At 31.7% G+C, this 15,416-nt stretch overlaps 1 protein-coding gene across 5 annotated transcripts in view; it reads right to left on the bottom strand.

The window, feature by feature from the left end:
* Positions 1–8,558, bottom strand: part of LOC126701924 (potassium channel SKOR-like) — a 30,398-nt gene extending 21,840 nt beyond the window's left edge. Inside the window, exons 1-5 of one of the 5 annotated variants that reach the window (XM_050400374.1) lie at positions 5,677–5,955; positions 5,381–5,519; positions 2,761–3,049; positions 1,355–1,694; positions 634–929 (exon numbers count right to left, since the gene is read on the bottom strand). In XM_050400374.1, coding sequence (XP_050256331.1) covers positions 634–929; positions 1,355–1,694; positions 2,761–3,049; positions 5,381–5,397 — 942 coding nt within the window. In that variant the 5' untranslated portion in view covers positions 5,398–5,519; positions 5,677–5,955. The other 4 variants (XM_050400377.1, XM_050400373.1, XM_050400376.1 and 1 more) reach the window with 4 other exon arrangements.
* Positions 8,559–15,416: the final 6,858 nt, after the last annotated feature.

Genomic DNA, 15,416 nt, shown 5'->3' on the forward strand with positions numbered 1-15,416 from the left:
ACAGAATTATTGTATGTATTAATTTCTTTCATAGTCCATATATTCTACTTCACTTTTAAACTAAGTACAATGACCAATAGAACTGATTAAGAGTCCAAATGTTCTAGCAGCCTTCTAGAATGTGAAAATGACAAATTTTTCAAGAAAAATATTTCATTCTACCATTTACTTTCACATGCAAAGGTTTGAAGCACCCAAGTTGAATTTGACAAGATATGGAATGGATAATATTGTGTCTGAAACACCTTCTGTCATATGCCTAAATAGTTGGTGAAAATGACAAATGCAAAATACATTTCTAGTCCGCTAGAACTAGAAGTGCTTTTGGGTACCTCTTAATATGCTTTTGTGACATATTGATATTTTCTAAAATGAGTGCCACAAAATAAATAATAAAAACCTAGGTTTTATCTTTGAGTATCAAAAGATTCAAAACAAATACGGGCCCTGTATTTGCAAGATATTACCCAAAAAGGGGGTTACCAAGACTAGAACCAATATCTCACAGACAACACCTGGCCTCTTGTATCACATTGGAGAACCATCAATAAGTGGGCCTACAACTTATATCAAGCATACCACATACTAAAGTGTACAATCTAAACCAATTGTATACAGACAAATGATTGATACCTTAGTGCGAATAGAGGCTGGAATGTCCTGAAGCAAAGCACCTTCTGTTATGCTGCGTTCATACTGTAATCGCAGATGACCTTTGATCTCCTTACTTGTTTGCCTATCAATATTGTTTTTATTCAAATATGTGATAAGCTCAGACATTTTATCCCGAAATTTTTCTGTCTTTGACCCTTTTACTATTAATGCTGCGATGTTACCAAGCAGATAAGCACCCAGAATCATGTCAACTGAAACATAAATCATGATGAATATCATCTCCCTGACATTGACTGCATGTATCTCTCCATAACCTGAAAAATAAAGCATATTATCAGTACATAAAGATTCAACGGAGCATCCCAACTCTGATACAAGAAACTCAAGACTGAAAAATAAACAAATAAACTCTGATTAATGAGGGACCAGTATGACATTGTGAAAATAAATGTACTAATCTAGATTTTATAAAAGAAAACCATTATGACACGGCACTGCTTCATAGAAAAAAGAGAAGGATCATTATCAACATTTTCTGAATATAAAAGTTGGGTTTTAGATGTTAATGAGAAGAGAAGAAAAACACAGTAATGTTCATAAGAAAATAGATGAGTTCATAAATTGAGCATGAGCCCACCACTCACACACAAGCAGGGTAATCTATAAGTGTTTTCCCTACAGATAATAACTTAATCATTAAATTTGCTTCTCTTCAAGGCAGAAATATAGAGAAGCTTACCAACAGTTGCCATGGTAACAATGGCAAAATAGAGAGATGTCACATAACGCTTCCAGAGATCAATATCTCTGAAGTGTGAATAAGTGTAGTCACCCATCTTCAAACTTCCTATCCATGTGTAACCTTCATTTGCAGCAGGCACGGTTGTAGCAAGATAGTAAAAGATGCAGGCAGCCGTATGCGTGCAATAGAGTTCAACAACAAAAAGTTTCAGAATTCTCGTAGCAAGGTAATTTATCCGAATATCTTTCTCCAACTTCTCAAAAAACTCTGTCACTCTGAGCGCTCGACTTAGCCTAATCCATAACAGATACCTCACTAGCTCACGTCTACCAGAAACCTGATCAGAGTAATTGTGTTCACATTATCATGTAAGAGCTACTGAGGTAAGAAAAATATCACAATCACAAGAATGAATTCAATCAAACTTGAAGCAAAAGATGTAAGAATAATAACAACAATTTTTAAAATGGAATATAAATGACCCTATATGCCATCTCTAGGGCTCATTCAAGAATAAACAACTTGTGACATGGTAATTGATCAGATTAATTATTGTAACATATGATCCTAATTAATGTCCCCATTTTTTCTTTTCCCTTCAAGATAAATGCATTCTAAAGCAGTAGTGTTTCTTCGTAATTGAATCTTATTAGCAGTTGCAGTTAGAGCTTTCCTTTTAAGCCACATTAGTGAGACATGCCATCCCTCTTTGAGAGCTTGAACATTGTAGGACCAATAATTTATTAATTTTATCGGTAAAATTCCTGAAAATAGCACTAAACTGGTAGTGCACTATTACATCTGTGGTAACAATACGAATACAACTACATATTAATTTATGGGCAACCACGTACCACAAAACATGTGCTGGTGTATGTTACAATGAATACGAAAGAACAAAGGCATAAAAAGTGGAATAAAACAAACAAAAAGTCTAGAAAAGGACACTTGATGAAGGTGATAATAAACTAATATAGAAAATGGAAAATTAATAAACATGCATGCATGCTTTACAAAGTAAAATGTAGTCCAGATTAGTTCCTTAAGGAAACTTGACACTCCTTCTGTCATGTCCCAAACTATATATATTTCCTTTTGACGACATTTTTTTTTTTTCTTGAAAGAGTTTCAATCTATGGTCTTCACTCCTGATAGTCTTAATTTTTAGTGTAGGCAGAAACTGAACCCCATATCTCTTATATAACCATCATAAACTTTATCAGTTGAACAAAATGCATATTTACACTTCCGTAAGTTGGATATTTTTTTTAAAGTTTCGATAGTACGTGGCAATAGCCCAAACTACTTACTTTTTTTTATTGGCAAAAACATATTTATTGCCATATAACTTTACTCTTTTTGGATAGCTAAAAAAGAGAGAGATAATTAATTAATAGGTGTACCTTGAAGATAGCATCCCAGGGAAAACAACTGAGTAAATCAAAGAAGAAGCGAGACTTAATGTAGCGAAGTGCAATGAGATTGCGGTTGGAGACAATGCGGTAGGAGTGGGAGTCACGATAGGCGACGAAGAAGCGAATGACAATGTCGATGAGAAAGGCGAACTGACCAGCAATGTCGAGGAGGAAGAGGTTCTCTGGGAGGCCTCTGAAGAATCCAAACTCGAGGGGAGTGAAGAAAGACGAATACACTGCCCATATCAGTATGAAATGTTTCCATATCATGTACCACCTGCACCAATTGAAATTCAGACCGCAGCGGGAGATTCATTTGTGTTTCTATTCTATTCACACCGTAATAAGAAAAGTATAGGACCTAAACTGTCACAATTAAAAAGGATAAGGTTTTATTTATCTCAAATATAAGTTTATAGGTTTTTTTTTTTTTTTTTTTTTTTTTTGGGAGAAAGAAGTTCTAAAATTAATCAAGCTTCACTTATTTGACCCAAAACCTATTACATCACAAATCAAATGGGGGTAGATTAGATTAGTTACTGCACAAAATGTTTAATCTTCCTATGGATAATTAAACTCGTTTTAAGTGGTTTATTAGTCCAACACAATCACATATTTAATTTTAATTACAAAACTTAAAACTTAAACTAATTTGCCCTTCTTTTTAAACTTTTGTTAACATGTTTTACACTCATATTGTGAATATTGATACAATTATAAATAAATAAATAAAAGATCAAATTAAAATTTTATTTTATATATATAAATATAACATTTATGTGCCACACGCATTAAAAAAAACACTATTTTATATATATAAACACTATATATATATATATATATAATATGCCTTGTAGTATTAAACATTTCATAAGGAGAAAATTTATATATAAAAAGAAATTCCACCCTCAAATGATGTGAATTTTAAAACAACAGTTTACTTCTATTTTTATCTAGAATTTTTCCTTTTTAGAAAAGTTTTTTTGAAAAAAAAAAAATGCTATCTCATAACACTCACCAACTAACCCGCAAATAATCCCCAAAATATTATTCTACTAAAAACTTTTGAGAAATGCTGGAGACACATTTTTGCACAATTTTGTGTCACAACTCGCCACTATGACATGAAAAGACGATCTAAGAAAGAAAAGAACAAAAAAAAAGAATAGATATTTCACATGTAGCGTGACGAGTTGTGACATAACATTATGCAAAAGTGTGTCTCTAACATTCCTCAAAACTTTAACATGGAAAGACGATCTAGGGAAGAAAAGAACAAAAAAAAAAAAACAGAATAGATATTTCACATGTGGCGCGGTCCAGTGTAGGTCCATAGTTTGGAATCCGAACCCCCTGGACCCTAACTTTTATGACTTTTTCTTTGCTAAATTAACTTTTACGACTTATAGTTATATATGTCGGCTCATTTATTATTCCATTTATTTAATTTAAACAATAGATATTTTGTATGATAGTCGTGTGTTATCCAATAATCCTTTTTTAGTCTAATAATAGAAATTTGGAATTCAATCTTCCTTCTATACCAAAAATCAATTAATATTTTAGTCTGATGATGAAGAACACATCATCAAAAATAGACGTCATAAGTTGAAACTCTATCAAAAAAGATGGAGAGATTTTAAGGATGGTACAAAACTAATATTTATCTAAATAAAGTTTATAAATTTTTGTCATTTATTAAAAAACTAATTCCAATATTAATTTATTAAAAATTTTAAAACATAATTTATTAGAGGTAAAACATTTTCAAGTGTCTTTAGTATGACAAGTAAAATATTTTAAGTAAACCACCAAAACCAATGACTCAGCCAGCAAAGCCAATAGTACCAAAGATCCAATGACCAAACCATCAAAATGGTGGCTTTTGCTACCGAATGGCGTCTGTGATGACTATCACCGGAGTGGCGTCAGTGATGACTAGACCACCCACACTGGTTGTTTAGCCACCGGAGCAACGACTAATCATTGGACCTTGGCACAAGTTGCTAGAGCGATGGCTCTGACCATCGAACTATTGACACCGATCGTTAGCATGGCAACCCTGGTCACTGAACTGCCAACACCAGCTACCCAGCCCACCAAACTAATGACCTAGCCACTAAATAGGTGAGGGAAGTCACTGTATGTTTTTATAAAATGTTTTATCAAATTTTTAAAGGTAAACATTTTACAACTTTTTATAAACAATTTTATAATTAACGGAAAATATTTTACAAATTTGACCATATTTTACCTATAAACAAATACTTAAAAATAAAAAAACATTTTCTAAAAAATATTTTACTTCAAAATAAACGGAACATAAATAAGAATTAATAAAAACTCAACTGTAATAAACAAATATTGTTAAAGTTGTTGTAAATCAGCGTTGCTTTTGAGGTATTTAGGCCCTATTTGATTAGCACGTGACTCATATCTCATCGCTCTTAACTCACATCTACAGCTCAATTTTCAGCTAACCCACGCATCAGTGCGTTTGTCACTCCATAACTCATGGCTTTTTAAAGCCACTTTAACACTATTCATGGTTTATGTGTCAGAACGTTATTGTCTCTCTACATTCATTTCACTTGCGTGAGTTCCTCACATTCTTGTTTTCTCCATAGCTTTCAGCCACAGACTAGCAAAGAAGAGAAGGGAACCCGACTCGAGTTTCTCTCTCCTTTAGAGCCCAAACGAAATGAAGGGAAGAATAAACCTGCTAGATCGGCAATCGTCTCTCTCCTCTGCACAAACCCAAACAAAACCCACAGATACTAAAAGAAATAAACCCATAAAAAAGTACCAGACAAACCCACGCAAAAAATATTGACAGTTCTTGAACCAAACTATCCAACCCAAAGAGTTTTGGAAACAAACAAATCACAAGTTAGATCGACTCACCTGAGAGAGGTCTGTTGGACTGAAAGAGATGAGAGACTAATAGAGCAACCAAAACTGCAATAGACTGGGCTAGAAGCTGTGAGACAAAGACCTCATGAGAGCTGTGAGCTCCATGTGCAGAGTGTTGTGTTCAGTTTGAAGAAGAAAGCAAGAAGCACCGATGTGAAGAGATGAAGAAATAAAGAAAGAAAGAAGAGAAATAAAGAATGAAAGAAGAAGCAGATGTGAAGAAAGAAAGAAGCAGCAACACATGTGAAGAAAGAAAGAAAGAGAGAAAGGGAGGGAGAAAATAAAAAGCGTTGGATTCTAATGCGATAGTACAAGCAAGTAAGCAACTAGAGGTCCCATAACTCGTGTCTTTTACCAAATTGACACTTAGCATGCGTTTGGGTAGAAATTATTCGCCCCTGCGTCTGCGTTTCTGGCGTTTTACGCTTTGATTTTTTTTAACTGAGAAGCATGTGAACACGGACCCACCACCTCGTTGAAAACCAAATTTGCAATAGAATGGTACTGTTTTGTGGGTCTGTGTACTGTTTATAAAACCATAAACCTCTTTTTTTTTTTTTACAACTTTTTCATTAAAAATACGTCCTATGATATTATTTATATATTTAAAAATTATTTTACTATAGTGTTTTTCATTTTCAATTTTCAACAAAATAAACTATCCAAATGGACCCTTACCTAAAAATCTAAAAATACCAAATATTTGTTCTCAATTCTCATTGCTCATTCTCGGTAAATTGAGTAATAAGTTATGATAATTGAGTGATGAAAATCAAACCAAACAACCCTTGCATCGATGGGGTCCACATTTTTAGGTGATGAGTGATGAAAATTAATATATGTGTGTTAAAAACCAATAAACCAAACATAGCCTAACATTGGACTAGCAATATAAAAATTTACATTATAAACACAAAAAATATGATAAATATTGTACACATTTGCAAAAAGTATACAATAACAACGTAAATTAAGAATTTTCCTTTAACATATATACTTTTTGGAAAAAAGAAGACTTTACGTTTTTAATTTTCATTAAACAAAAAAACTAAAAAGTTTACTTTTTTTCAATGTAGAAAACAATCTATAATCTCATCTCAGTCCATAGAAAAACACACTTGACTATTGTTATTTACCAGGATGTAGTACTTTACCAAACAGAAAAAGATTTCATCAAACCAAAGAGATCTTAGCAAAAAGAAAACAAAACAAAACAGTGAAAGAAAGGGAGAAAGAGTCTCAGTGTAACTGTGCACGGATTTGGAGAGATCCGATCGTCAGTCGTCGGCTAGAGGCTGCAGCAGACAACAAAGACTGAAGTATTGCATCTGGCGAATTGTGGAGGCAGATTATCGGAGATTTATTTCCTTTTTAGTTATTTGTATTGATTGATTTTTCTTGGGGGTTTTCTTAACAATGGTTATAAGTTGTTGTAAGTACCTTATTCTTCTTCTTTTTAAGCTTTGACCTGAATCACAAGAACCGTCCACAATTTTCAAACCTAGGCAATCCGACTGTGGTTCATGCGGTTCACTCTTCTTTGCATAGAACAGTTTTTAAGTTTAAAAAAACCATCTCAGTGAACGGTCGTGGTAAATTGGATCAAACTGTACGGTTTGGTTCGGTTTTCATAACCATGGATGTACACTATAATAGCAATCTAAACTTACATTATAGACATAAAAATTTGGTAAATGTTGTACATATTTGCAAGGGTAAATTACAACTTACCTATATATAGTTTGATCGAAACTTAAGTTGTCTATCTATAATTTGAGATTTGATACTTTATACACCTGAGATTTGACTGAAATTTAAGTTGTCTACTAATGATTTGAAATCCCATGATCAAAGTATTTTGTTGGATTCTTTTTGTTCTTATTTGATCTAGTATTTTTATATTTTTTGTGTTTTTAGAGGAGACACATAAAAGTTGAGCAAATTTACATATTTAGAATTATTTTTAACAGATGTGGGAGTTACAAAATTCTAATCAAACTAACATTAAGTGGGTAAGGTGTCAAATTTCAAATCACAAATAAGCAACTTAAATTTCAACAAAATCGATAGGTAAATTGTAATATGTCCTGTTCGTAAAAAGTTGTGTACAATATCAATGTAAACTAAGAATTTTTCTTTTAACATGTTTACTTTTAGAAAGAAAAAAAAAAATGTTTTCGTTAAACAAAAAAATAGACAAAAAGTTTACCTTTTTTTTCAACGCAAAAGCCAATCTGTAATCTCATCTCGGTCCACAGAAAAACACAAACGAGTACAGAAAGAGATAAAAAGAGAGAGATATAGAGGTACCAGTTATCAGGATGAATGACAAAGCGCTGCAATCTGCTGCCTTCACTGTTGGAAGCGGGGTCTCCTCCAATCCCACTCACACTCATCTCTCTTAGCAACGCCTTGAAAGGCCTCTTCCATGTCACCTTCTCAACCTCATACCCTTCGTCTTCTGACTCCTCACCTCCCCTTCTCCTTCCTTCAATATTCATCTTCCGAGCCTAGCTATATAATCAAAGATATAATTCTATGTGAAAACTGATATTTGAAGCAGAAACACCCTTATCAATACTGAACCCAGTTTTTATATATATATTTTTGATATAATGGCCGGTTTGTGACATATATATTGGTGTGATTGACATTTGGGAGCAGTGGGGATGCTAACTTTTTATTATTCCGCTAACTTTGTTCGATGCGAGATATAGGAATTTACAACAGTGATTTTTGCGACAAAGGGAATCAGCGGACCTTAACGTCAGATCTGTAATTCATGAATGGTATGGGTTGTCTTACTACTATTACTGCTACTACTGGCGGTATACGTACAAAGATCTCTATATTTTCTAGTGATAAAAGGAAACTGTTATGACCCGTCGGCATATGGAGTTAGAAGAAAGGGCTGAGCCTAATAGTGGCTAAGATGGCCTAGTGTTAGAGATTGTCTCAAGTAGTAGTTATCGTGTGTTAGGATAAATTGTTATTTGAATTTAATTAAGATATTGTTAGGATAGGGTCTATCTTGTGATAGAACTCTAGATGATAAGATTAGGAGTTATCTTGATTTCCATTTTAATGTATTTAAGCATCAAGGATGAATAACATGAGGCAAGAAGAATTTAACCCCAAACACTCTTTTCTCCCTTCTATTCTAGGAGGGTAGTCGCCTCGAATATGACTAAACCATTTTATTATTTGCAGTTCACTACAGAAACGCATGACAATATTTTGTGATGTACAAAATGATAAGATTTTTTTTTAAAAAATAATGATAAGATTGTTCATCATACATAGACACACATCCATATCATCATAATGATTATTTGGAAATAAAAATAAAAATAAAAACCCTTTATAGTACAATTTTGGTATAGAGGTTGCAAAATTGTACACAACCTGCGAACCCGACACGACACAAAATTAACAAGTTATGAGTTAAGGCTTAATGGATTCATGTCATATTCGGGTTAACACGACTGACTCGTTTAATAAACAAATTGGATTAGTGTCCATCACATGGAACCCGTTTGACCCGTCTGACCTGTTTAATTAAATGACATTTTATCAATATACCCTTCAAACCCTAGATATATAAACTTATTAATTGTTGTGGCTTATTTTCTTTGACATATTATGATTGATTATTTGTAATATTGATGTATGTTTTAATTTTAAATGATTATTTATGTTGTAGTTACTCGTTAGTTCTAAATTTTATATTAAAAATATTTATATGTTTGGTTTTTCATAATTCATAACAATTTGGTTCATACTAAATTTTTTTTTTCTTTTTGTTTTGATAAAATCTGATAAACAGGTCGACATGATTGACCTGTTTAATAAATCGGTCGTGTTAGAGTTGAGAAATTTTGACTCACTTAACAAACATGTCGGGTTAGTGTTGATCCATATAGTCGGATACTCATTAGTCGACACGACATAAACCCTAAATGCGAATACGAATTGCCACCACTATTATGGTTACAACTTACAAGCACCCTGTCATGCTTGTACCTTTCCATAGCAAGAAAGTTGAAGTTGAAGCGCAATTTTTTTTTTCTCTTAATAATTAGTTGAAGCACAAACTTAGAATCATTAAAAAATAAGAAATGATAAGCAGACATAAAAAAAAATAATAATAATAATTAAAAAAAATTATAACATTTTTCACAACAATTTGGCACACTTTTTCTAGTTCTCATCTTGATGTACCATTAATATTACTCTTTTATCTATCACTAACAATATGTCCTTTAAAGGTTGTGAAATTTTCTGTGCTCTAGACTCTTTTCAAAAAAAATTAACACTACAATCTCTCCAACAATGCCTCATTTATGCTAAATCAATATTGGAAACGCCACCAACCAAGAGTTTGAGAAATTATAAGATCCCATGGTGGACAAATGATACGATCCACCATTCTATTAAAAGACTCCCACCTGTTTAAAATTACTGAGTTAGAAATTTTTTATAAACAGAAATTGATTACTAACTTAGCAATTTTAAACAAGTGAAAATCTTTTAACAAAATGGTGAACAAATAACTTGGTTCATCCAAGCACTATATAATTTCTCTAAGTTGGGTTTCTTGGAATTTTTGCCCAAAATCAGCTCGTGGTACAATTATTGTGCGCAAATAAGCAAATTACTCTGAACCACGCATAGTTTATACAAAAAACATTTACTTTAAAAAACTAAACAAATTCTCTACCACTTAATTGAGTTAGATTTTTGTAAGAAATTCCAAATTGTTGGGACTTTCACTTCGAAAAAGACAAACCCAACGAAAAACCCTTATGAAACCCAAATGCCCAAACAAACTTGGGAAGCCAATTGGCTGTGCAAACGGCATAATAGTATTTCGAAGAGTACGTATTTTTAAAAAACGAGGAAATACCATCTACAACTTGGTTAAAATTTCTACAAATTTGGATGAATGTGGTGCTAGGAAATGAACTTGCCTGTTCGATCCTAAGGTCATGGCTTTTGCGAAGGGTGATGATACTCACAAATACATAGAAGGTTTCTGAGTTTCTAAGGGATTTTTGGAAGCCAAACTGGGTGCCCTTTTCTGTATAGGTTCTTCCACTATTTATAGATGGAGGATCTCAAGACTTAGAGCATCTCCAATAGCTTTTTTAAAGCCAATTTTAGAGTATCAATACCCAAAAACTCACTCCAACAGCTTCTTTATCTCTATTTTTTAGAGTAGAGTTGCTACAGTACTTCTCTATAAGTAGAGAACAACTGTAACTTTTACTATTCATCTTTCAAATTTTTTTTTTCTATTATAATAATCAAGTATTAAATAAATAAAAAAATGTTGGAAGATGTGTAGTTGTTAAAAAAAGAATAAATAATGAATAAAGATTGAATGAAGACATAATATTTAAATGAGATAGAGAAAATGATAGAGAATCTGTTAAAAAATATATTTGAAAAAATAGGTAGGTAAAAGTTAAATGTTACTGTTCACCCTCCAAACAGTACAAAAATATGGAGAAACTGTTGGTGATGCTCTTATACACTTCTATCGAAATTCTTCCATTTTAAAGTTATTTATTTAACTCATATTTATGCACTAAGATTATAAGATAACAGTGCAAATAAGTAAAATAAGCAAAACATTCAAAATTAGGCATCTAAAGGCTAAAATATCTATCTAGGGACACAATTTCTCAATTGGCACTTCATATATATATTAAAAGCCAAAATTGATAGAAAATCCAAATATATTTAAAATTTGAATTTAATTAGAGTCTAATTTTGCACCATATGTCCTATCTAACCTAAGCTTTTCAAATTGAAATTCAATTAGAATCTAATTTTGCGTTATGTGTCTCATCTAATCTTAGTTTTTAAATTTTTATGCCAAATGAGTTAATTGAGTATAAAAATTGGATTTCAATTAGAGTTTAATTTTGTGCCACATGTCTCATCTAATGTAATTTTTTTCATTTTTGTACCAAGTGGGTTAATTTAGTGTAGAAAACGAGAAATCCATTATAAATAAATCATAGAAAACCTAATCATATATTTAACTCTATATATAAAATTAGAGGAAGGAAGAGTTTGAATGATTATATATTTATGAGCCATTTTTTGTATAACTAAAAATAATTTAAATTTATGAGTCATTTATGTAATATATCATGACTATATACAGTCTATAACTAACTAGATTATATATATATATATATATATATATATGAGATGGGTTCAAGTTACACATTTTCTACACCATTTGATTTAAGTAAATTTAATGGTAAAAAAATTAAGCTCATTGATTATCATCCTAGTTATTATCCCTTATTTATGAATTTCCATATTTGTCTCTACTCCTAAAATGTGCTCATATTCTCTGCTCATATTCTCTCTCTTCTCTCCTGGATTTGTATCTCCCATGTAGAATAGAAATTTGTAAGAAACTAAGGACAGTGGCAAATAGTTGCAACTTTGTGGAAATATTTTTTCAACAGTTTGTGACCTTGATATATTACGATCCAATACTATCAACTATCAAGGATATTATCTAATAAAATCATAGTAGTGATTGGCGGCCAAATTTGGGACCTTTGGGTATGATCAACGTCAAAGATGCTCAACGCAATCAACTGGGGAAATAATCCTCAGTAGTCAGTTCCACCTTCACCAAGTCACTATAATCACTACTATGATTTTATTTATTTCAATAAACACTAAAATTCAAAACATAAAATGAAAATTTATCTGTATCTGCATAAAAAAAAAAAAAAAAAGTAAGATTGAATCACTTGATTTGCTTCTCCTCTCTCTCTCTCTCTCTTTTGAAATAAGATTGAGTCATTTAAATGAAAATCTATCCAGATCTACCCATCTGTATGAAATTAAAAAATATTGGTATACATTTTTGCCGAAACAGAAGGTTTGGTTATGGTGGGTTGCTCTTTAGTAGAGATAAATATGATTTGCAAGGAATTGAAAATGGCTGTGTATCTTCTAATCAAGTGGAAAGTGGAAACCAATTCATTAAGGAAATAGAGAAAAAAATGCTAATATTAATTAGGCAAAAAATGGAAAGTAATAGTAACATTTAATGATATTTTTTTAACCATTGGATTTTTTAGAAATCTACTATGTAAAAAATGTGTAACTTTATAAGAGTTACACCAGATATAACTTAAACCCATCTATATATATATATAACCAAAGTTTAGTGAAAATTCAATTAGAATCAAAATTGGAATTTGCTTTTGTTAGCTTTCCATACAAATTAATTTTTTTAGATTTTTAGGTTATTTTTTCTCTAAACTGATGAGCATATTTTTTTTATACAGTTTCTATTCGTATATTTTGTATGTGAAAATCTTGAACGTAACAAATTGTAATTGAGCTGAACGATCTCATGCACCTATCCCCATTCAATTTAGGAGATACTATTGGACCAATTTATTCTTTTATTTTGTGTTGTGTTTAGTAAAATTTCACAGACAGTGATTGTGAATTAATACTGTATATGTAGTATCTAATAGTGATTTTCAAAATTATATAAGTAATAACAATGTAACAAGAAACTTGGTGTAACCAATATCATGAAAATTGTAAGGAAAAACCAATTTAATATCTCTAAATGTCCTGATCGAACTAATGTTCTGTATTTTTAATAACCCAAGCTAATATTAATATCACCACTACAATTCATCATTCTTATGCGTAAGCACGGGTTACATAATACATACTAGTTTTTGTTAAGTTCCAATCAATATTTCCATTTCAATTTTATCTATATTTGCTTTATTTGTTTTTTTTAAAGATAATTATGAGTTTTAAACTTATAATAATTTTTAATTCGCCAGATGATCCAAAGGGATAACTAGGATATTTAAATTCTAATTAATTATCCATTTGATTCTAAAAATAATTATTATCCATTTTGAAAAATAATTAATTAAGTATTTAATTATCTAATGCACTTTTGTACTTTCTGTCTGTAATCTTAAATTTATGATATTTTGACACATAATTAACTAAAATTATTGTTTTGAGAACCAATCATAATTAATCATTCATAATCACGTGCAGTAAACCCTAATTCCATGAATATGTCAATAGTTTTGAATTTATGGAACTTATAGACCTTTTTTTTTAATCTCAGTTTAAAAATGCTTTTTTGTAGATTTGGTGGCATGAGAATGCATATTTCATTTTGTGGACATATTTGGTAATTATTTTACACAATAATGCAACCCTTTTCTCCCATGCACATTTGTTTTTTATTCTTTGGTTCTCCTCACCTTTGACCGCCCCACCAACATCAACTCACCGCTGTTGGGGCTGAGCCTTGAGGTGACAATGACAGGATGCTCTCGATAACATGTAGAGGCAATCTTGCGACCTATGTTTGGTTGTAACTAGGGAACGGGAAGAGAAAAGAAAATATCAAGGGAAGGGAAAGAGAAAGGAAATGAAAAATAAAATATCTTCCTCTCTATAGTCTATATGTGTTTGGATGTAAGAAGGAAAGATTGGAATCTTTCCCTTGTTTGGGGTTTAAAGAGAATGGAAAGGAAAATAATAATTATTTACTTTTTTTTTTTTGGATGGAATATAATTATTTACTTCTATACCTTTAAATATATCATTTAATATAAGAATAGAAGGGTATATTGGTAATTTTATAATAAAATTATAATAATCCCAAAATTCCTCTTCCTTTCCCTCTCTTTTCATCCAATTTAGGAATGATAGAAAAATGGCAAGTCTCACGAAAATTTAATCACTCCAAATCAACCCATTTTTCTCTTCTCTCATCTAATCAAACAAGGGAAATGGCTTCCCTTCCCTCCTTTTCTTTTCCTTTCTCTCACCTTTCCTCTAATCCAAATATAGCGTAAGGTTGCCGATTTGGATCAAGACCCACATCACAACTCACAATGTTGACTCAAGCTACCAGTGGTGATAATTTTAACTTTGAAGGGTTCAACCGATGATTGGGCTTGGTAGCACTTCGCTTGCTCAAGTTCAATTGGATTAGGGTTGCTTGGGAGAAATTAGACTATTTGAGGGTTAAGCATTGAGCAGTGAGTACATGCTTCTGAGATGGGTTTCTATAATTTCTTGAATTTTTGTGAAAATTTGTTTGTGTATATATCTGGAAATATACAAATCTGAAAAATTGGTAGAGAATTTGTAACAAATTATAGGGAATCAAAGAAATTGGTTTGAGTTTTTTTTTTTTTTTATAAAAAAAAAAAAGAAAAAAAGAAATTAGAATAATTTTTATCAAGAATATATCTCTATATTGGAACTTTCCTTCTGTACAAAATTATCTAATTAAAATAAATTAATTTAGTTAGATTGTTGTTAGAAATTGTGAAATTAGATTTTTTTTTTTTTTTTTTTTTTTTGTGCAAGTGTATTGCCTTTTCTTTTTACTTGACTTTATATATATATATATATATATTTGGAATAAAGATGTAAGGACACAAAATCTTCAACGGCCCAGTGACGATGTTGGGCTCGCACGCGGAAAGTCCCTCACAATAGTATTTGTAGAGAGTGGGCTTGAAAGGCCAGCGTTGGATCACAGGGCGACGTTTCGGGACGGACTGTAGGTGAGCCAATATGAGAAAGAGCTTTGGGCTGGATACTCAGGCCCTTCAATCTTGTATCTAGGAGGATTTGGCTCCTCGGATCATGTTCAAGGAGCGGTGGTGTTGTCCCTGGTTACCCGTCGGCGGGTT

Source organism: Quercus robur, chromosome 10, assembly GCF_932294415.1.
Source record: "Quercus robur chromosome 10, dhQueRobu3.1, whole genome shotgun sequence".
Taxonomy (NCBI): Eukaryota; Viridiplantae; Streptophyta; class Magnoliopsida; order Fagales; family Fagaceae; genus Quercus; species Quercus robur.